General features: G+C 39.3%; 1 protein-coding gene across 5 annotated transcripts in view; it reads left to right on the top strand.

Moving 5' to 3' along the window:
• Positions 1 to 21,566, top strand: part of RASGRF2 (Ras protein specific guanine nucleotide releasing factor 2) — a 233,544-nt gene that overhangs the window by 87,414 nt on the left and 124,564 nt on the right. For 4 of the 5 annotated variants that reach the window (XM_057740256.1, XM_057740266.1, XM_057740250.1 and 1 more), the window contains exons 5-11: positions 2,208 to 2,461; positions 7,730 to 7,809; positions 8,194 to 8,387; positions 13,531 to 13,640; positions 14,429 to 14,547; positions 20,172 to 20,332; positions 21,271 to 21,337. In XM_057740256.1, the coding sequence (XP_057596239.1) occupies positions 2,208 to 2,461; positions 7,730 to 7,809; positions 8,194 to 8,387; positions 13,531 to 13,640; positions 14,429 to 14,547; positions 20,172 to 20,332; positions 21,271 to 21,337 (985 nt within the window). The remainder of the gene's footprint in view (positions 1 to 2,207; positions 2,462 to 7,729; positions 7,810 to 8,193; positions 8,388 to 13,530; positions 13,641 to 14,428; positions 14,548 to 20,171; positions 20,333 to 21,270; positions 21,338 to 21,566) is intronic. The other variant, XM_057740270.1, reaches the window with a different exon arrangement.

The following is a 21,566-nucleotide window of genomic DNA, read 5'->3' as shown; positions in this document are numbered from 1 at the left end:
TGTCCTTTATGTCCCCAAACTAATGTCTATGTGGAAAGGGATGTTTACAAATGAATTAGATTCTCTATTCTGATCTTGACAAATATCAACATAATTTTTTGATTTCAAGAGACCAAAACTTGAAATTGGTTCACAGAAATTTCCCATTGGATATCTCCAAATAATATGCATATAATTTCCTCCATATAATTCTACTAACATGTGCTTGATTTTTATTGTTTGAGGTATGGTAATTGTATGAATTCCTGTTACAAAAATTGGTAGTATGCTGACATTGGTTGGTAAATGAGAGAATTTTAAATATTGCAAAAGAAGAGCAGTAGTTTAAATGCATGATAATTTAGACCATATGGGTGAAACAGTATAAAAAAAATAAAAAGTATAAGAATGTGATGAAAAGAAAACGATACTAAAAAAAGATTTGGTAGTAATTTAATGCTTTCAATTATATATGAATTTGCAACCTGCTTTGTTGCTGAATCTGCCACTTAGATATAACAAATCCTAGTAAATTATCATATAATTTTTTCAGTATTTAGAAAGGACTTCAGATTTTTTGCTCAGTTATTTTATAGATAAGGAAATGGAGCCCAGAGTTCAAGGTCACCCAGTAGGTTAGTGGCAGAGCCTTTGGGTTAAGGATTATGACATATACCTATCTGCTTAGCAACCAACATTTACTTGGCATTTAAAAGATGCTCAGTAAATATTTGTTGGTTGAAACACAAAAGCCAGTGCATTTTGTCCAGTTTGCCTGTTATTTTTCAAATCACATCTTGGGAATTCAGATCAATTTTAGAGGCTTTCATGTTCCTACAAAATGGATCTTAAGTTTTATTTCTTGTTTTTTTGTTTTGTTTTGTTTTTGTTTTTCCACAAAATAATACCATTGTAAATTGTTAATGTGTTTTGCCCATGTGGCTGAAAAAGAGAGTCCTTATAGTTAACAAAAAGCAGGTAAAAGAAGGCAAAAATAAGCAAAAGACTGAGTAGACATTTCTCTAAAGATGATAACATTTCTCTCAAAGGTGATTCTTTAGAGAAATCACTAACACATGAAAAGACAACCAACATCACTAAGCATCAGAGAATACAAATCAAAACTACAATGCAATATCACCTCATACCCATTAGGATGGCTACTATCAAAAAACCCCCCAAAATAACAAGTATTGATGAGGATATGGAGAAATTGGAATCCTTTTGCACTGTTGGTGAGAATGTATAATGGTTCAACTGCTGTGGAAGATAGTATGGTGGTTTCTCAAAAAATTAAAAATAGAACTACCATATGATCCAGCAATCCCATTTCTGGGTGGGTATCCAAAGGAATCGAAAGCAGAATCTTGAAAAGGTATTTGTACTCCGGTGTTCATTGCCGCGTTATTCACAATAGCCAAGAAGTGGAAGCAACCCATGTTCTTCAACAGATAAATGGATAAACAAAATGTTGTATGTATGTACTGTGGAATACTATTCAGCCTTAAAAAGGAAGGAAATCCTGGCACATGCTGCAATGTGGGAGATGAATCTTAAGGATATTATACTAAGTGAAATAAGCCAGTCACAAAAAGACAGATACTGTATGATTCCACTTATGTGAGGTACCTAAAGTAGTTAAATTCATAAAAACAGAAAGTAGAATGGTGGTTGCCAGGGGCTGAGGGAAGGGGGAAATGGACAGTTGTTGTTTAATGAGTATAGAGTTCGAGTTTTGCAAGATGAAAATGTTCCAGAGATCTGTTTGTACAACAATGTGAATATGTTTAACACTACTGACCTATACACTAAAAAAATCATTAAGACAGTGAATTTTATGTGTGTTTTTTAACCACAATTTAAAAAATTTTAATACCTGGTTTTATGTTAAAGAATAAACCTTCAATTTAGTCCTTTCTTGAAATGTTAACAACTAAATATATGATATTATCAAATTCTTATGTCCTTATAGGCAGGCTTAAACAGCTTAAACTGTGGGAGAAACTTGTGAAGCTGAGGAAAATATTATTTTATAAAATCATCTTTTTTCTGCTCTCTGGCCCAAGCCTGACAGTGTTCATTCTAGCGGTGGTCTCATCAGTGCACCAGTGAAACAGCAGGGTGTATGTGGCACAGAAGGGACACCCCACTGCCCGGCTTAAGAAAGCTGTCTCGCAGTGCCCTGAGATTCTTTTTTTGTTTTTCATCTTGTTGTTGTTGTTCTGTAGGTTCAGAGCTTCATGCGAGGATGGTTATGTAGAAGGAAATGGAAGACCATTGTGCAGGATTACATTTGCTCTCCTCACGCTGAAAGTATGAGGAAGAGAAACCAGATTGTGTTCACCATGGTTGAGGCCGAGTCGGAGTATGTTCACCAGCTCTACATCCTGGTCAACGGCTTCCTGCGGCCCCTGCGCATGGCGGCCAGCTCCAAGAAGCCCCCCATCAGCCACGACGATGTCAGCAGTATTTTTCTCAACAGGTTTGTCTTGGCATAAGTTAGAGTCGTGTGAAAACCTACTCGTATTTCTTAAAAGAATTTTTACTTTACTCTTGAGAGTCATAAATTCACCTTTATGAGCTTATGATATTGAAAATAAGAAAGCTATCATTGGTGTTTCATTATTAGCCCAAATTTTCATCTTTATCTTGAATCTTGGCATCTAGTTTTCTCTTTTTCTCCTCTATTTGACATGTTTTCTTGTCATCGTGTGTGCGCTGGGGAAGATTATCTCCTTCATGAACTGAGGAAAATGGAGTGATTAACAGGTCTTTACATGTAATTTATAAGAAGTTCTTTGGGAAGAACAGAAGCTAACAGAGGGCCTGAGAATCTCTAGTAAATTTATTCGCTCAATAAATATTTATAGTGCCTTTACTGCTGAGGATTCATCAGTGAACAGAGCAGAAAATCCTTGCCTTCATGGAACTTAAATTTTGATGTGGGAATATAGACGATAAATAGTAAATAAGTGAAAGATGTAGTATTTTACATAGTGATGAGTACAGTGGAAGAAATAAGGAAGGAAAGGGGAGAAGGGAGGAAAGGGACTGCTTGGGTATTTTACTTAAAATTTTAGTTGCTTATTTTTGTTTTGTTTCATTTGTTTTTTGTTTTTTATTTTTTTGTTTTTGAATAGATAATACATTTACATGCTTGAAAAAATTATAACAATGTGAAAACATCAAACAGCAGTTAGAAGTGTCTCTATTAACTGTCTCTGCCCAGCCTGTTTTCCTCACTTGCTATCTGTAACTCTTTTCATTAGTTTTGTTTATATCCTTTCAGTGTTTCTTGATGTACATCAATAAAATATGAACATACAGTCTTATTCCCCCCCCCCTTGTTACACAAAATGCAAGTACTTTAACATATACCTGCTTTTTTCACTTAATATATCCTGGACATCTTTCCATATTGATATCTAAAGAGCATTCTATTTTTTAAAAAATTGCAATACAGTATTATTACATTGTGTGAGTGTCCCACAGTTTTTCTATAGCCAGTCTTTAGGGAGGCCTCAAAGGTAAGTTAACATTTGAGTAAAGATTGCAGTTGGTGAGGAAGCAAGCCATATGGCTACCTGGGGAAAGAGTGATGCAAACAGAGGAGACTGCCTGTGCAGAGGGCCTGGGGCTGGAGCGTGCCAGGCTTGCTTGTCTAAGGAACTGCCAAGGTCGGTGTGGACGAAGGGGCATGTCAGAGGGGTAACAGTAGGACATGGTAAAGATATTTGCTTTTACTGTAAATGAGATGGGGAGAGACTGGTGGTGTTTTGAGGAAAAAAGTAGCATGATGGGACTTATGTTTTAAAAGTTCACTCTGGTTTCTCTGTTGAGAATAGACTGTAGGGAGATCAGTTTCATGGCTATTTCAATAAACCAGGTGAGAGATGACTTGTAGTAGGGAGGCCTGTTAGGTGGCTATTGCAATAATCTAAGCAAGAGATGATTGTAATGGAAGTATTGATAAGTGATTGAATTCTGGGTATATTTTTAACGTAGAGCCAGTAAGATTTGTTGATGAATTTGATGTGGATTTTGAGGAAAAGTCCAAGGATTTTGGCCTGAACAAAATGGATGGAGTTGCTGTTTATTAAGTAGGGGAAGACTGACACAAGAACAAGTTTGGCGGAAAAGATGAAGAGTTTTTATCTTGGACCTGTCAAGTCTGAGATGCTGTTGGCCATTCCAAATGTAGAAATCAAGTGAGCAGACTGGATATTATTCTGGAGTTCAGGGCTAGAGGTATAAATTTGGGAGTCTAATAGCATATGGAAGGTATTTAAAGCTGTTAGTCTGCATGAGATTTCCAAGGGAGTGAGCACAAGTGAATGAGAGAAGAGGACCGAGGACTGAGCCCTGGGATATGCCAACATTTAGAGGTTAGGAATGTGAAGAGCCATCAAACAAGAATGAGGAGGATCAGCTAGGGCTGTAGGATGCAAACCAGGAGGTAGGCTGTCCTGGAAGCCAAGGCAAGAGGGAATGAACAGCTGTGTCAGAAAGGTCAAATAAAATAATAACTGAGAATTGACGGCGGGATTAACAACTTGGAGCATATCGGTAACTTTGGTGGGGGACCAAAGCCTGATTAGGTGAGAATAGGGGAATTGGAATTGGAGAGAGATGGTATAGAGAACTCTTTCAAGGAGGGTTGCTGTAAAGCGAATCAGAGAAACAGGGTGGTACCTGGAAGTAAATTTAAAAATATAAAGTGTGTGTGTGTTTACAAGGGATAAACATGATACCAGTAATGAGGGGGGGAATGACATAGGAAAGAGAGGGCAGCATTGCTTTAGCACTAAGCTTGCATAGGCAGAAGTGAACAGAACATGGTGAACAAGTCAAGGGATTGGCATCAAGTGGACAGGAAAGGAATAGTACTGGACACATATGTAGTTAGGAAGCAAGGACATTGGGTGATGGTGCTGATGGCAGGGAAGTGTTGGAGTCAGGGAAGAGAGGGAAAGGTGTGCAGTAGTGATCAAGGAGAGCAGGGCGGTGAATGGATGAGGGAGGTGTAGTATAATTGCTAGGCAGCACTAAGAGCCCATATTAGCATATTAGGCTAGTGGTCATGACTTTACAGTGAGGCTATTTATATGTTATTCTTTAGCCACTTTCAGCTGCATGGGTGCACGTGCAGAATGGGCAGAGGATTGGGTTTAACTGATACTGGTGTTGTGAGAGGCTAATATGATGAAGTGAGGAAAGAAGAAAAAAGTTGAAGGTGTATGCAAGGAAGGGATTATGACACTGAGCCATGGAATTTGAACTGTGCAGAGAGGAAAATGATATTGTGAGGGGGTTTTGGTCAGTGATAAGGCGGCAGGATCAATGGATTCAAGTCCTGGTAGTGGGAAGGGATTTTGGGAGTCAGGTTTCTAAAGGCAGTGAACTCAAAGATAAGGAGGTGGTCATAGAATAGTGTGCCTGAAACTGAGATAGGGAGGGGATGAAGTTATTGACAATGATAAGGTCTAGAGTACCATTAAGAGTGTGTTGACTGAGGTCAATGGGAGACAAGATCCTTGGAGGAAGAAGTTCAAAGACCCGAGAGAGGCTAAGTCACTGGAATGTTGTTTGTGTGCATATCAGAGACACCAAGAATTATGGCAAGAGTAGTGTTGGATAAAGGACTGACAGTGAACTGGGAGCTAAGAGCTCAAGGCATTGAAAGAGTGGCTGGGGGTCTGTATATGACTGCAAAAAGGAAAGATGATGGGTGGTAGCCTGATAACATGAGATTAAAAGCTCAACTTACCTGTTGCGAGGTTTCCCCACATTGGGCAGCAATGGCTCCACTCAAGTGTGTGAGACATCCTAAGGGAATGAGGGGTAGCTCTTGATCCTCAGGCTACACAGGTAGCATTTTGGTGATACTTCAGCCTCCCAGGTATGCAGTTTCAGCCCCTCTGATGGCAGTGAACAGGACTGTGAACACACTCTGATAGGGATGCCATCAAAGCCTGTACCACACTGATTCTAGGTTGCCTCTGGGGATGTTTCCATTGACTCTGCAATGTGGAAGGCCAGGTTTTTCATATTTTTAAAATTCAGAGTCAAGATGCTATACCTCTTTTTGGAAAGGTATAAACAATATACAGATTAGCAATTGTTTACCACACGTGGTCCTAGGTGGAGATTTGAAGAGTTATGTTTTTTAAAGGTGAGACTTAACAGATGTTTGTTGTCATTTCTGTTGTAATGACATAACTAGATTCCCCTTCCTTGCCTTTGAAATTGAAGCCCTAGGCAGGTCAATTATTTTACATTTCAACACAGAGTTTATACTTAAAAAACATAATTTAACTGTCTCCATGCAGAATTGTTTCAGCTGTTTTCTAACCATTTAAATATCAAAATATGAAGGTAGATATGCTAGTTAGATTTCAGTGTAGGAAAGAGAAACTTCCTCTGTGAATGGAAGGGATTCACTAATTATGGAATCCTTTGGAAGGGCTGGAGGAAAAGTCAGGGAGCAGGCCCCGGAACATTGAGTTCAAGGGCACAGCACCATAATTGTGATCCAGAGGTTAGGAAACTACTGCTACTGCCATTGCCACCACTTCTGCCTTTCAGATGCATGAAACTGGTGCCTAGAAACTAGAACACTGAAGCTGGGTACTGAAATTGCCCCTAAGACACTCACATCTTCATGACTGACTTTGAGCAACAGGAAGATGGCCTCTACTTCTGCCTTCCATGTCTCACCAAGTGCATCTATGGGTGGAATTGAATTTACATCTAGAACCGTATCTGCAAGGGAGCCTGGGAAATGTAGTTTTAGATCTTCATCCTCTCCACCTAGAAGGGGGACGGAATGGAGATTGAAGAACTAATTTACAGTATCTACCAAACTAGATTTGGTTGAAATTCTTCAACAACAAACACCAAGTTAAAATTTCTGTAAAAGAAAAACAAATCAGTCTTCAAGCAGTGTCTGTTGTGTTTCATGGACCATTTGGAAATAGTAAGGACTTCCCATTGATGTTTCTTGTAGTGGTATTTAGCTTATGACAAACCAAAGTATTTCACTGACATGAATAATTCTGTATTTGATTGTGTCGATGTGTTAGTTCAGAAAAGCCTTCAAAGGCTCTTTCCAGTAGGTTAAGTCTAGTGAGAAGAAAACAAATATTACTTTGGTAACTACCCTTCTTGAACCTTTTAGAAATTTGGATCTCTAACTTATGCATAATCTTCATTTTAATATTTGTGTAGGCTCCATCCTTTTCAGACGATTTCTCCACATTTCTGTCATGGGTGTCTTAGGAGTGGTTACGGTAGAGGTCTTTCAAGTCTTTTCCTCTCTCTCCTTCTGTCAAAACTCATTTTAGTGAAAAAGAGCGATCTTTCCCCGAGTTATCATCTAGAATTAAGTCTGAAGAGAGAAGGATCATAACTAACTTTCCAATTATCAGTGGAAGTGCTACATCCTAACAGTAGAAAGCTGTTTTTATTATAAGTTGATTAAGAGGGTTATATGACATTGATTTGGTGCTTACTCTCTTCCAATATTTGAGGCTTAGCTCAGAATATGCTTTAAGGTTTTTGGGCAGTCTAAAAGATAAATCGCTTTGTGGGGGCTGGTATAACTGATGTCATTATTGGGTGTATAGTTTGGAAGCCCTCAGAGGCATGTATATCATGTATGTATTAAGACTTTAAGGCCTCAGTGGACTTCTTTAACAAAGTAGACACTTTACAGTGACTAAATGATGTTATTTTTTCATCTTTTTCATAGTGAAACAATCATGTTTCTTCATGAAATATTTCATCAAGGACTGAAGGCAAGGATAGCCAACTGGCCTACTTTAATTTTAGGTAAGTGCATACTTTAGAGAGAGAAGATTTTTCTTTTAATGTGGCTACAATTAGAGTAAAATAGCTTCAACGTTATTCAACCTAAGCTGTCTGAATTTCTGTAATGACCTGGGAGCTTCCTTAGGCACTGGGACTCTGTCTCATTGCCCTTTGACCCTTTTCCCTGGCCCATCATGGTTCTTTGGGGGCTAGAGTTGGGCTCTCCGGTGGGGTGCACCCTACCAGGTCAGTCATTCGGGCGTCTGGACTGGGGCCATGTAGCGTGACACCTGGTGCCAAGAGCCGTTCTCTGCCATTCCTGCAGAGTGAACACAGTCTCTCCCCATACTTTGGATACCTTACCGAGCACCAAGAGACACTGCCGTGTTTACTTCTTCTTTCCAGCTGATCTGTTTGATATTTTGCTCCCCATGCTGAACATTTATCAAGAATTTGTGCGTAATCACCAGTACAGCCTCCAAGTGCTCGCCAATTGTAAGCAAAACAGGGATTTTGACAAACTCTTAAAACAGTACGAAGCCAACCCTGCCTGTGAAGGGAGGATGCTGGAGACGTTCTTGACCTATCCAATGTTTCAGGTGGGTCATCCGGGATGCGTTTTGTAAGTCATTGGTTCCAGCTTGATGTGACTGATTCCCACTGTGGCCACTGAGAGATGTGTAAGTTTTCCCTGTGGGGGGTTATGGTACATACATATCTTCTGTCATCTTGAGCTTGACCCTGAGATAAACAAATTTATGCCACACATCCTCTCTCTAGTCTGTCTAGTGTATGTAAGAAAACCAGGCATTTTTGAAACGGTTAATTCAGGAATGATTTTTCGAAAAGCAGCACAGATTTCTCTTTACAGAAAGATTCCTCACAGACCTCTTCCATGGAGTCTCCTCCTCCAGCGTGTTTAAAAATATTGTTAGGTTTACAGAAATAGGTTGCTCTGCAAATGTTCCAGTGTGTGCTGATTGCATAAACGGTTCCGGGGGAGTGGAAGGACTGCTGGGAAGGTGTTTGTTTTCCTGCCCTGTTGTGATTGCTGCTGAGTCTCCCTTGGCTGGAGCTCTGCAGAGCAAACAAAGGACCGTCCCTGTCACAGAGGCTGTGAAGGCAAAGGAGCCAGAGGCATTGGCCAGGCCTGAAAACTCTTGGCCCCTAGTCAGGTTGCAGCGAGGCTGGGGCTTGTCCTGACCTTCACTTTTGGGGATGAGAGCAACCTAAAGGATCAAGTACACTTGCATTCTTTCCTGTAACTAAGACTTTACCTCCCTTTAGTGAGAACTGCAGAGGCCAAAATGTGAATTGAATCTCCTGTCCTTTTTAAAAGTTTTGATTCTGTTCTTTTGGGAAAGCATTGAGTGTTCCCATTGTGGAATTTGTGGGGCTTCTGGCCAGGCCTCCAGATTGTCATGTGGCAAACCGACTCTGCTCATCATGTGTGTTATGGTTTCTGTGGCGAGCTCTGTCCCCTTGTATAGGCATCTCTGACCCCAGCAGATCGTTTTGTAGCCTCAGAGAGAAATGCTGCTCTGGTTCATAATTGTTTGTCTTAAAGTCACTGCTGATTGAAATCCTGGAAGTCACCATAGAAGTTTAGTAAGATTTTTAAAAACCAAAAGGATGCATTTGTAACAACTTAAGTATAGTGAAACTTTATAATGTTATTGTGTTTTTCCCCTCCGTGAAACTGAATTATTTAACTCTGTGCTTCTCTGAACAAATATTTCACAAGAAAAACTATAAAGAAAACAATTACTTTTTAAAAACCTTATACAAAATTATAATTTAAGACTTTGTTTACAGTGAAACAAATTTTATATGGTTCAATGTTCTGAAACTATTTGAATTTTTGGCAGTTACCTCTAGATTGTGATTAAATACCCTAAATTATATCTTCCTAGCAACCCCTAACTCAGGTGAATATACAGATACAAAGGTACGGTTGTGAAAGACACATGGAACATTCAGAGAGGTCCCTAGCTCCCTTTCTGGCAGTCCAGTAGTGTCTTTTCAAGTTTATTTCCCTTGGTGTGAGTCTCAATGGTTTAAAATGGCAGAACTGTACTTGCATTTTAGGTGAGGTGTCCAAACACAGTTGAATGTGGGGTCTTGGAAAGCCCTTCGGATTTCTTAAAAATGCTGAGATATTTTTCTACCAGCCTTCCCTCCTTCCCCTGGAGTTTAAGTCTGATAACAACAACTTGGCATTTTGATTGACCCCAAGGAATCCCCATATGTCAGAAAAGGACCATTGGACTGGGAAAGTTTAGGAGACCTGCATGTCTTGCTCACCCTTCAATCGTAGCATTGGGAAACGTAATTGAACCAATCTGAATCTCTGTTTCTTAATTTTGAAATTGGGGCATCTGAGCTCTAGTTGTCTCCCAGAGCTCTAGCTCTCTGGGGGACTAGATGCGTTCTGGAAGTTTGGGCTAGGTAACTGTGTGGTGTTGCAGGGAGCCTTCTAATAGTCTAGGATCCCTCCCTCCAATGCTGTGGTGGTCCCAAATCCTGGAATTTAGCTGAAGGGTCAGATGTTGAGTTTCTCTGGTTTCTTCAAGACGAGGGTAACCGAAGGATGCTGGGAGAAGCCTCAAACTTAAAGAATTTAGCCAGAATTGGTCCAACTGTGAGAAATGTGCAAATTGAAAGAGTGCTGAGTTGTGCTTCTTCTTATTTGCTTCCGTATAACTACTTTGCTTCTCTGTAGCTATTTTGAACAGACCGAGAGGGGAAAATACTGCAGTTGCTGCCTGAGGGCCTCATTCTCCTTGGTGTCTGTCCCTCCTGCCTTCTCCCTAAGAGTGACCACATGGAACACTTGGGGGAAACTGCCTTTTCGAGAAGCTTGAAGGTTTTTTTCTTATTTAGGTTCATTTTATCCTTCTTGTTCCCTTTTGGTCCTTTCACTGAGGAGTCCTGAAGGTTTTTGCTCCCTTCAGATGGTCCAGCTATGCTTGGCATACATTGTATTAGCAGTGGTACTTTTGCACATCTGCCTTGCTCCAGTGTAGGCTGGACATCTTGAGATGAAGCTGGGGTGTGATGCTTTTTTCCTATAGCACAAGAATGGAAGAGGTGACCTTAGCTCATACTGCCAAGGAGCCACTGCCCACAATTTTTCTTGGGTCTAGATATGGAGGCAACTTTTGGTGTGGGGGCAGAGGGAGGAAGAGAGGTAACTGGAAACTTTTAGCCTGTGTATATTTAGAAAAAGTGTTATATTCTACCTCTCCCTGGGCCCTTTGTTAAGTCAATTGTTGCTATCGATGAATTATGCTGAACTTTGGAAACATGGAGGAATTGTAGTGAATTTATCCTTAATTGATGATGCAATGAATTTATCCTCAATTGAACTATCAGACAAGTAAGTTTGTGTTACCAAGAAATTTGTTATAGAAAATAATGTGGTCATTAACATAATTTTTATTTAGTAAAAACAGTGGCTTGGCTGGTACTGCTTACATTGGCTTCAGCTGGTCATAAGTCTATAGGTAAGCAGATCATGCAATCTGCTTCTGACGAGGACAGCACTATTAGATGTCTTCCAGAAAGTAGTCACTTGCTGCTCTAGTCACCTGTTTACTGTAACTGGAGAGCAAGTTCATTAGTGTCTATAAAGTGACAAGTATTATTTCATAATTGAAAGCAGAATTATGATTCATCTAGGCAATTCTATGATCCTTGGGTTTTGGGGGGACAGATTTATAATCAGTTCTTGAATACACAGATGAGCTATTTGGAGAGCTGTCCACTTCTCTCTGCAGAAGTCCTTTGCCTACTTTTTGGTAGTTTCAGACTTGTTTCTCCGCCAGAAAGTGAGATGGACCAGTTACTTTCAAATCATACAGTTGAATCTTAGCCAAGGAGCTCTCTAAAATAGATTTAATTAATGGGGGAGGATCATGAAGCTATTGATTAAAGTTAGTTTTGTGGGTTTTCAGTGCATTATAAGTTGTCAGGCTCTCCCACTTCTGCCCTCTTTGTTATGAAAAACTGAGTACATTAGCTGTTGATTGCCTTGATTTTCTTGTAGGACTGCTAACTCAGAGGCAGACTTTTATCAATCATGGCTTTGTGCAAAAGGAATATTTGAAAGCATATTTATCCCGGGAGCCTTCACCAAGTGGAAAGGCCCAACCATCTGTCTTAGTGAGAAGTTTGTGGGATGGAAAGGCAGAAAGCCTCCTCCCATGTGCTTCAGAGGGAGGGGTCTCCTGTGCCCCACCCTCTTGTAACTGAGGAGTCTGCACTTCCAAAACCTCGACTTGATGACATTCCCTAGGACATGATCCCAGAGTATGAGCTGCTGATAGATGTCTGTGCTTGTGGCCCTGCCCTCGGTGCCAGTGTATAATCTGGGTGCTCAGCAAATATTAGCAAATAACCCAATGAAGGCCACAACTTGCAAGAGAGCAAAAGCAGATCTGTAGACAGAGTTGCCAACACCTCAGGTCAAAATGGAAGGAGCTACCAGTAGGGCCTTTGGAAGCTGCTTTACTTTCTTCATTCTTAGAGGTCCTGTTAAGTGCTGAGTAAGACCCCAGTCCCTGCAGAAGAGACCCACTGGGCTAGTGCACTGGTCAGAGCCAGGCTCATGACTGGCTCTGCCATTTACTATGAGGCCACCTCGGGCAAGTTATGGAACCTCTTCAGGCCTTATTTCTTTATCTGTAAAGTGGGGAAATAATCTCTATGTTTTGCTGGAGGATTGGGTGCACATGCAAACCTCAAGCTCCCAATCTGACCCATAGTGGGTAGTGTTATGGTAGCTATTGTTCATGCAGGTTTTTATTAAAATTAAACTCACTGCCCCTGCTTTCTAAACACTTTTAGTTTATAAGCCAGTAGGAAATATGTTAAGTTAAAGAGCATGTATAACTTGAGTTAAATCTCCACTGTGGGACTTCCCTGGTGGCGCAGTGGTTAAGCACCTAAAGCACGTGCTCTGCAACAAGAGAAACTACCACAATGAGAAGCCCAAGCACCGCCATGAGGAGTAGCCCCCGCTAACCACAACTAGAGAAAGCCTGCATGCAGCAACGAAGACCCAATGCAGCCAATAAATAAATAAATAAATATTAAAACAAACAAACAAAAAACATTAGGAAAATTAAAAGAAAAAAAGAAATCTTCACTGTGGTCTATTAAATCCTTTACCGAGTTGGTAGCATTTCTGCCTTTGAGAGAATTCAGACAGACAGTCTGTTCATACACAAAAGTTCAAACAAATAATCTAATTAAACAGTACTTTTTATTGCTAGAAGGATCAGTTGAGGTAAAGCAGGATCAAAATGTAATAAGGGTGAACACATCTTTTCCCAAGTTTTCATTCTTAAAGAGAACGTTGCAGTAGGATTGTCAATTTAAAAAAATTTTGTAAACAGGCAAATTTAAAATACAGACTCAAGTGACTTGCTGATAACTATCTGTTTCCCTATGAACCCATTTTCAAAAATTATGATTAAAAGTGTATATTAAAAATCTAAAGAAACAGTTGTTTCTGTATAATATAATGCTTTATTATCTTCATGCATTCTTGACGTTTTGTGTGTGTGAGGTTTGAAGCATAGTTCATTTTAAATGTATTTCTTAAAAATATGTATTTGTAAAACAGTCAAAACTGTAAGAGTAGAGATCAACTCTTCAGAAGTGATGATGGCACAGTAGGGAAGGTCTAGTGTTACTCCTCCTGACCTGTTGCTCATGCTGGCCTTTGTTTGCTTGTAGATCCCCAGGTATATCATCACACTGCACGAACTCCTAGCTCATACTCCCCATGAGCATGTGGAGAGGAAAAGCCTGGAGTTTGCTAAATCCAAACTAGAGGAATTGTCCAGGTGTGTAGAAAATTCATCATAAAGGCTTGATACGGCAAGTGTGCTTTGGTATGCAGAGTAGCACGTTCGTCTTTTGTAGAAACCTAATCTCTATGTCCAGGGAACAAGAGGAAAGACACAGCCCAGCTTCTCAGATTCCGCTGAACATTAAATGCTGGCTTCTGAGATGGTGCTGAATAAGCATGCATGCCAATTTTAAACAAAACAGATGTGTGTATATATATATTTTTTGAAAATGGTTTTATGGCATGTGAACTTATATGATTGAGATTAGGCATATTTTGGTTTAAGTTTGAAAATGTTCACATTTCTTTCGTTGTAATAGAAAAATGGTTGTTAGTTGCATTTTTATATTCATATTTGGTAAGAAGTTGGAGAATGTATATTTTGGAGTGATCAGTGACTTTTCAGCGTTTGGGGCATTTAATGACATCTGTGTTCCTTTAGCTTACATGGGATAAATGGTATAAAGTTCTCTGATTTTCTCCACCTCTGAAAATGGCATCCTAATTTCAATGAAAGAAGCCGTTCGTAAAATAATATGCTGCTTTTCTGTTGCCTTTACAAGCAGCATTCCCAGAATACTCACTTATCATTAAGAATCATGTTATATATTTGCTTTGCTTTGAGTTATGACTTGATGAAGGCTAGATGTCCAGCATGACTTACCCTGCAGCCTCAGTTAAATTGATACACGTTCAGACCACAGCTTCCCAGATGGAGCTCCTTTGCTTACCTGCTAGGGCAATAGAAAATCTCTTACCGTGATCCTGTAACATGTCTGACAGGGTCATGCACGATGAAGTGAGCGACACTGAAAACATAAGGAAGAACCTTACCATAGAAAGAATGATTGTGGAGGGCTGTGATATTTTGCTGGACACTAGCCAAACTTTCATCCGCCAAGGTAAGTCCTCGTTCAGCAGACCCACCATCTAAGTCGTCTCTGTACCTGTCACAATATCGCTGGCAGATCCAGGAAAGCATTTTGGAGCAGGCTTGACTTAGCTGTTTGATTGATGCTGTTCATGCAGGACGTCCCCATGGCCTTGACCAAGGCTGTGGTTGAGGCCCACCTTTGTGCTGTTTCTTTTCAGGGGCCATGAAAAACAGCAACACAATAATAGTAAAGCACGAGTGGGACAGTAAATTACATTCTGACTGGACTCTCCTCCTCAGTGGACCGGACATTTTCTACAGCTCCAAGGAGGACAGATTGGTCTGGCCGATTGGAGTGGCAGTGCCAGGTGGTGACGACATCCAGGCAAAGGCCCAAGAGAAACTTGCTTTACTCAAAGCCCTTTCACGTAGCAGTGGGGACAATGTCCGAAGTGAAAACAGCTGTCTCTTGTTCCCATTTTTCATCAGCACTTCCGGATCGGCCCCACATGATATGATTTGATTCAATTGGTAACTCCAGTTGCCAGATGCAATGCTCACTATCAGCTTGCCCTGCCATACTTTGGTGTTGGCGAAGGCATCATGTTTGAGGTGTGTGCTTTGGGGGCATCACCCAGTAAATTAAACTTCTGAAGAGTTGAAGATATTTATGCTGGAAACTGTAGAGAAGCAACAGCCTAACAATGCATATCCCTCCATGGCTTTCATTACAGAATGCAGGATGGAAACCACACTCTAAGTTCTCTTTAAGTGTGCAGGCATCCTGAGGGGAGAGGAGCATACCCCACGGAATCGATTTAAGGCAGTATATTGCACACAATCATAATTTTGAACTTGGTGAGGAGTGGCATGTAAATTTGGAACTAGAATTAACCTATAAGGTAGTTTCTGTTTATAACGTGCCAATATTATTTGAAGATATTTGCATTTCTAGTGCCTACCAAAATGTACTGCTTAAAATATTTTTTTACCTCATCAAACGAGACATTATTTGTGCTACACACATTAATTTTTGCACAGAACACTTGAAAAATTTAACACATGCTGTTCTATTTTCCATTATTTATTTACCAGGAGAGAAATCACACATATGTTAAAGTTTGGAAGTATATTTCAGGATATGATAACTCTCATTTTTGGCTTTAAGTATTAATTTTTCTTTAAGTAATAGTGGACTGTAATGGTGACAACATCAGGCCTTCCTAATTCCCCCTCTACTCCTCCTCACACACTGTGTCCCCGTATTGGCTTCCTGCCTTCCTGGCACTTGTCTGCCTCTGTGCCTTTGTGTGTGCTGGCCCCAGCTTGGGGACCATGACTGCTCTTATCTACCTTTCTTGTGCCTATGGAAGGTCTGCTTGTCCTACTAGGCTCAGGTCAGACACCTCTAGAGAGACTTTTAAATTTCCTCCTCCTCCTCCCCTCCTCCTCCCTCCGGTTAGGGTGAATTTACCTTCCTCCTCATCTCTGAGCCCCTTTGCTCCTTGTACATGTATTTCATCCTCTTGTTTGCATGCCTGTCTCTCCCAGTAATTGTAACTCTGAAGGGCAGTATTTACGAAATCTGTCTTGCCTAGTACAGTGCTTTCCATTATAGATAACCTGGAAAATGAACAATGGGTAAAATTGAATTGCTTGTTGAACTGCAGTTTTGAATGTCAGCTGTCTTGTTTTGTAATTTTCTTATAATTGGAGTTCACTGAAAAATACTTACTAAAGGACTTGAGCTTTATAATGTGTGGAAATGGAAACAAAAGTTTCTGTAACTGGTATTCAATCTCTGAAAGGACTTTGGATTGAAAAGTATGATTGCACATGAACGTTTAATATATTTCTACAAACAGTTGAAAAATCTTGGAAGGTTGAATCCAATGAAGAAGTTGTATTTTTTTTTCATTGCACCTGGAGGAAAAACACTCATGAGCCACCTCTCCCTTTGATTCATGTGCAGATGTTATTTATTGCTTGTTCTGTACCACATGTTTGAGGCGCTTCTGTCAGCTATGAATATATCTGATATTATTGCTGTATTGATGTTGATATAATGATTTGCCTTTCAGCAGTATTTTTCTGTGTTGTTTGGTTTAGTTACTCTGTTTGGGAATTATTCAATAAAGGTGGTTTAAAAAAACCAGACTTAAATCTGAAAGTAAAAAGTAATCCAATTATGGACAATTTGGAACGTTTGCATTGTTTCGCTTTGGTTGCACCTGTTATTACCCTTACTAAATATCTTTAATGGGCTTTAAAACCCATTGAGGTGGGTTGTTTTTTTTTTTAAACTTTGAAGGATTCTATTTTCTATGAAATGGACTACGTTTTATCTCTAATTGTATACTAACATTTGTGTTATTTACTTTTAGGGATGATATGCCGTCTGTTTTTCAGTGTGTGGGTGCGTGTGCAAACGCATATGTACAAATATGTGTGTGGTTTCAATCTCAAATGAATTTTTATTCCGAGGACTAGAGAAAAATAAGGTCATCTGAAAGGCCTCCTCCGAATAGGGGTGATAGCCAATCTTGAACGTCAGTCCGTGGGAATTCAGTGATTGAAATAACAGGTTTTATTGTAAGTTGATTCCAGTTACTAGGCAGTTGATGAGTACAATGCAAAGGACTGTATCACAGCAGTGGTCTGACATTGTAATTTATTGTGCAAAATCTTTTCAAAGTTTCCTGAGCAAATGTGTAAGTGTCTGGGGCAATAATAATAGGCAGACAGTATAGCTGCATCATGGAGGTCAAATCCTGTCTCCTCCACTTCTTTGCTGTGTGATATTGGACAATTTACTTGATCTTTCTTTGCCTCAGTTTCCTCTCTTTAAGCTGGGCTTAATAGTAGTAGCTGTCTTTCAGGGTTGTTGTGAAGATTAAATGTTCATAAAAGCGTCTAGACAAGTGTCTGTGAGATTATGACATGATCTTTAAAAACTAAGATCTAAATTTTGGAATGAGTGTCTATTTTCAATAACATGAAATATATATGAATATTTGTTAGAAGATAAAGACACTCTAAGTTGACATTTTGTGCAAAAATCCATTATACAGTCATTGCTGTCTGGCGGAAATGTGAATCAGGAAAATTAAATAAAGGTGACTGAATTTAGAGCTAAATACATTGAGAATGAGATATGAGCCTCTCTGGTACTTTAGTCATTTCCAGACTCACAGTCATGTACTTTCAATGTACCAGTGTTCTTTGAAATTGTAACATGGGGTCTAGAAATAGTTATACCTTCTCAAATGCCTAATCCAATAACCTGGAAACTGCTCTTCATTTTTTTTCACTACTGAGTCGAATTAAGAATAAGGGAGTTAACCAGTCTTGAATGCCACGCTATGGCAATTTAGTGATTGAAAAACAGAAGTTTTTTTGTAAGTTGACCCCAATTATTAGATAGACTGTTGATGATGGTGATGCAAAAGATCATATCATAGCAATGGTCTGATACTGAGGAATTACTGATTTAAGACTAATGATTTCTCTAATTTGTATTACTTAGAAAGGAATCTTCAAGTCTCATAGTTGTATTGAAACATCATGGCAAACATAAGATGAAATGTGAAAGAAAACCCACCTAATGTGTTTTTCAATAAGATTATTTTATAAACCAGTGTTGAAATTGCTCGCTTTTAATTCAGATGTATAGATTTGTGTGCATACCTAATGCACACAGTCTCTTGTTTGGATATGAGATGAACAGTTATAGATTAAGCATATTAGTATATAGTTGGCAAGAAAACGTTGCTCTTTTTTTTACCTCAAAGTTAAAATTCACAGTAATGACTAATATATGAGTTAGGGTATTCTATAATTTTCGATTTACAAATCATTAATACTAGAAGAATTTACCAATGAACACATAATTATCCAGCTTTTGCAGGCTTGGTTATATCCTTTCTGAAAATGACTCTCAAACCCACTTGTCCACCTGTTTATGCTGCAGTTGTCCGCCCTGTCCTAACCCATCTGCCTGGATGACTCACGACCGCCCATGGCAAAGCTAGAACTTACTGTCTTTTCCCATCCGTTCCCTTTCTGACTTCCAGTTTTTATGTTGCTGAATCCAGCACCATCTCCTGGCAGGGAGGACCCAGGTCCTCTGAAAGATCTCCTCTGGCTTCAGTTCCCCCCGTGGGTTTCATGAGTACAACCCTGCTGCTGTCACTTGCTCACCTACTCCTTCCTTTAAGTGTTCTGCCTTCTGCTTTTTCTTCTCTCCTTATTCTTCATGTTTAATTACTTGCTGTCTGCGCTCTTTGCCAGTTTGCTCCCACCTACCTCGCCTCCTTCTTGTCCATTCCTTTCGCTGGAACCAAACCTTCTCCTGCCCTTGTTCCCCACTCCCCTGCCCTCCCCCAGGACTGCCTCTGTGTTATTCTTTAGGCCCAGAGGAGCTGCCAACTCTGCCTTTGTTAAGCATCCCCACCTAAATACGCACCTGAATAGATGGATTTCAGGGAACCCATAGAAACTTGGGTTCTTTACCCCAGCACATCTTTAGATCTCCGCAAAAATAAATGCTGTTTGGAATATTCATATGTTAATGTAAACATTTTGTGACCTAGGATCATAGTTTGACTATTCTAAAAAAACATTTTAAAAAGCAATCAGGAAACCCAGGAAATATATGAAGAAGAAAATAAAGTTGCCTGCAATCTCATCTCTTAGTGATGACCACTGTCAATGTTTAAGTGATGAATATTCATTTAATAGTGCTTATGAGGTTGATAGGAGCCTTTGTAAGGCTCCATTTGGGGTAGGTGGTAAATTAAGCAAATCGTTGCAATATTACTGGCTCAGGGCATTTCAGAAGTCAGAAGGAAGGTATTTGTAAGCATCTTTCGTAGTACTCTTTGGTTTGATATTTAGATTAGAATTTTCTTTTGGGGGGAGCAGGAGGTCATTATTAGGGTGAAACTGTATAAAGTCTTTGCATAGCTTCTCACATTGAATAGAAGACAGTTTTGCTCATAGGAATGTTCTGGGTATAGAATTTATGTGGTTTCTTTTCTATTCAGATTCCACAAAGAATTTTTATCACATATAATTTAAATGTAACCTGAAATAACTGCTCTTTAAAAATAGTCCTTAACTAAATTGTGTTGAATTGTATAATTTGTGTATTTTTATGATGTGCATGTAGTGTACGTTCTATTTTTTTAGATACACAGTAAACTATATTAATGCTATTTATCTACCCTCAGTGCTTCAGGAAAAATAAATTCAATTTGCTTTTTAGTATGTTATTTTTGTTACTATATGTAATTATACAATATGTACCTTATTCTTATGTAAATAAGTTGATTGAGATCAAATTATGAAGGACAGATGGCAGAAGTGCCTCATTCTTTGAATTCAATTTGGCTTTCTTTTAAACTTATTTTCCAGTTACAGATAAATAATCAAGTCTAAACTGTTTTACAAAAACAGTAGGAATTAGTGCGACCTTTAAAACGTAATGCATTGTTTCTTCTGCTCAGAGTGCAGGGGCTTTACTTGTTCCAATGGTGCATCAAATAAATCCTTGGTATCTTGGGAAACAGGCCCTAGTGTTTTTGCATCAGGAACAATTCTCACTTGACAGAATTTTAATTACTGTGTGTTCTTCACTTTTGTGATCACCAGGTTCTCTTATTCAAGTACCTTCCGTTGAGAGGGGGAAGCTTAGTAAAGTTCGCCTGGGTTCATTGTCTTTGAAAAAGGAAGGAGAAAGACAGTGCTTCTTATTTACAAAACACTTTTTAATTTGTACAAGAAGTTCAGGAGGAAAGCTGCATCTGCTCAAGGTACTGGTTTTACACGACTAATCCATTTATGTTCCATGCACTTTGGAGGCACTGAGGTTAATTTAATTATGACTATGCCTGCTATCATAAAATAGATTGTCAGATTTCATGGTGAAGTAATATACAGTTACCAACCTTGACATTTACTTTGTTGTCAATTGGATCCAAAGTAATAGAAATTTAAATGTGCATTGCCATAAAGAAGGGCAATTAAAGTCATAACCTGGACAAAATTACTAGTGGGTGACTACTGAGCTACAAAAATCTTGTCAAATTACTACAGTGTACTGACTATATAATATTTGCTAAATGTATTTTATCTTGCTCAGTACCGAGAGTGAGCAAACTGTGACCCACAGCTTGATGCCTGTTTTGATAATAAAGTTTTATTGGAACACAGCCATACTCATTGCCTTGTACATTGTCCCTGGCTGTTTTCATGTTTTTTAAAATGCCAGATTTGAGCAGTTGGGGTAGAGATCATATGGCTTGCAAAGTCTAAAAGATTTACTAGCTTGCCCTTTACAGAAAAAGTCTGCCTGTCTGTACCTTCTGTTATTAGTGGCTGAAAATATTTTCCAACGTCACACCAACAGCTTTCTACTGCTTAAATCACTTCCTGGTTGGAAAGTTCTGCCCTTTGCTGAGCTGCATTCACTCTACAGGACCCCTAAGGTGCCATGTAGTGTCCCATAGACCGACTTGCTAAATTTTATAAACATTGGGAGTGAGAGTCGAAAGAGGGGAAGAATCATGAAGTTCAATGAATTCAGTTACCTTTACACATCTAAGTTTAATTTTGGACTCTTTGAAAAATTATTTACGAAGCAGAATTGCTATTTTCTTCTGTGGCAGTTTGAGTGTAAGGTCTACAAATCGCAGCTTCCCAACCTATGAAGGACTCTCAGCCTCTTAATGAAAAATTGGTCTGTTTCCAGACAGGTGGAGTTCTCTCCCTAACAGAATGCACATTGGTCGAGGAGCCCGATGCAAGCGATGATGACTGTAAGTCACGTTCTATCACTTAGAATTATACTAGAATTAAATAGTCCTGTGGTTTTTATTCATTCATAGCTAAGAAGAGCTGCTTAAGGAGGCAGGAAAGATGTTAAGAATAAACTCCCTGAATTCATTTATATATGAAAAATTCTGTTGAACCATTTAACCTATGACTCTGGTTAAACCATCTTTGGGAATTCACATTTTACTGAATTTGTCTTGTGATAGTGACTTT

Source organism: Hippopotamus amphibius, chromosome 1 (genome assembly GCF_030028045.1).
Source record: "Hippopotamus amphibius kiboko isolate mHipAmp2 chromosome 1, mHipAmp2.hap2, whole genome shotgun sequence".
Lineage (NCBI taxonomy): Eukaryota > Metazoa > Chordata > Mammalia > Artiodactyla > Hippopotamidae > Hippopotamus > Hippopotamus amphibius.
The sequence above is the reverse complement of the archived record's forward strand: the minus strand, read 5'-3'. Positions and strand labels throughout refer to the sequence as shown.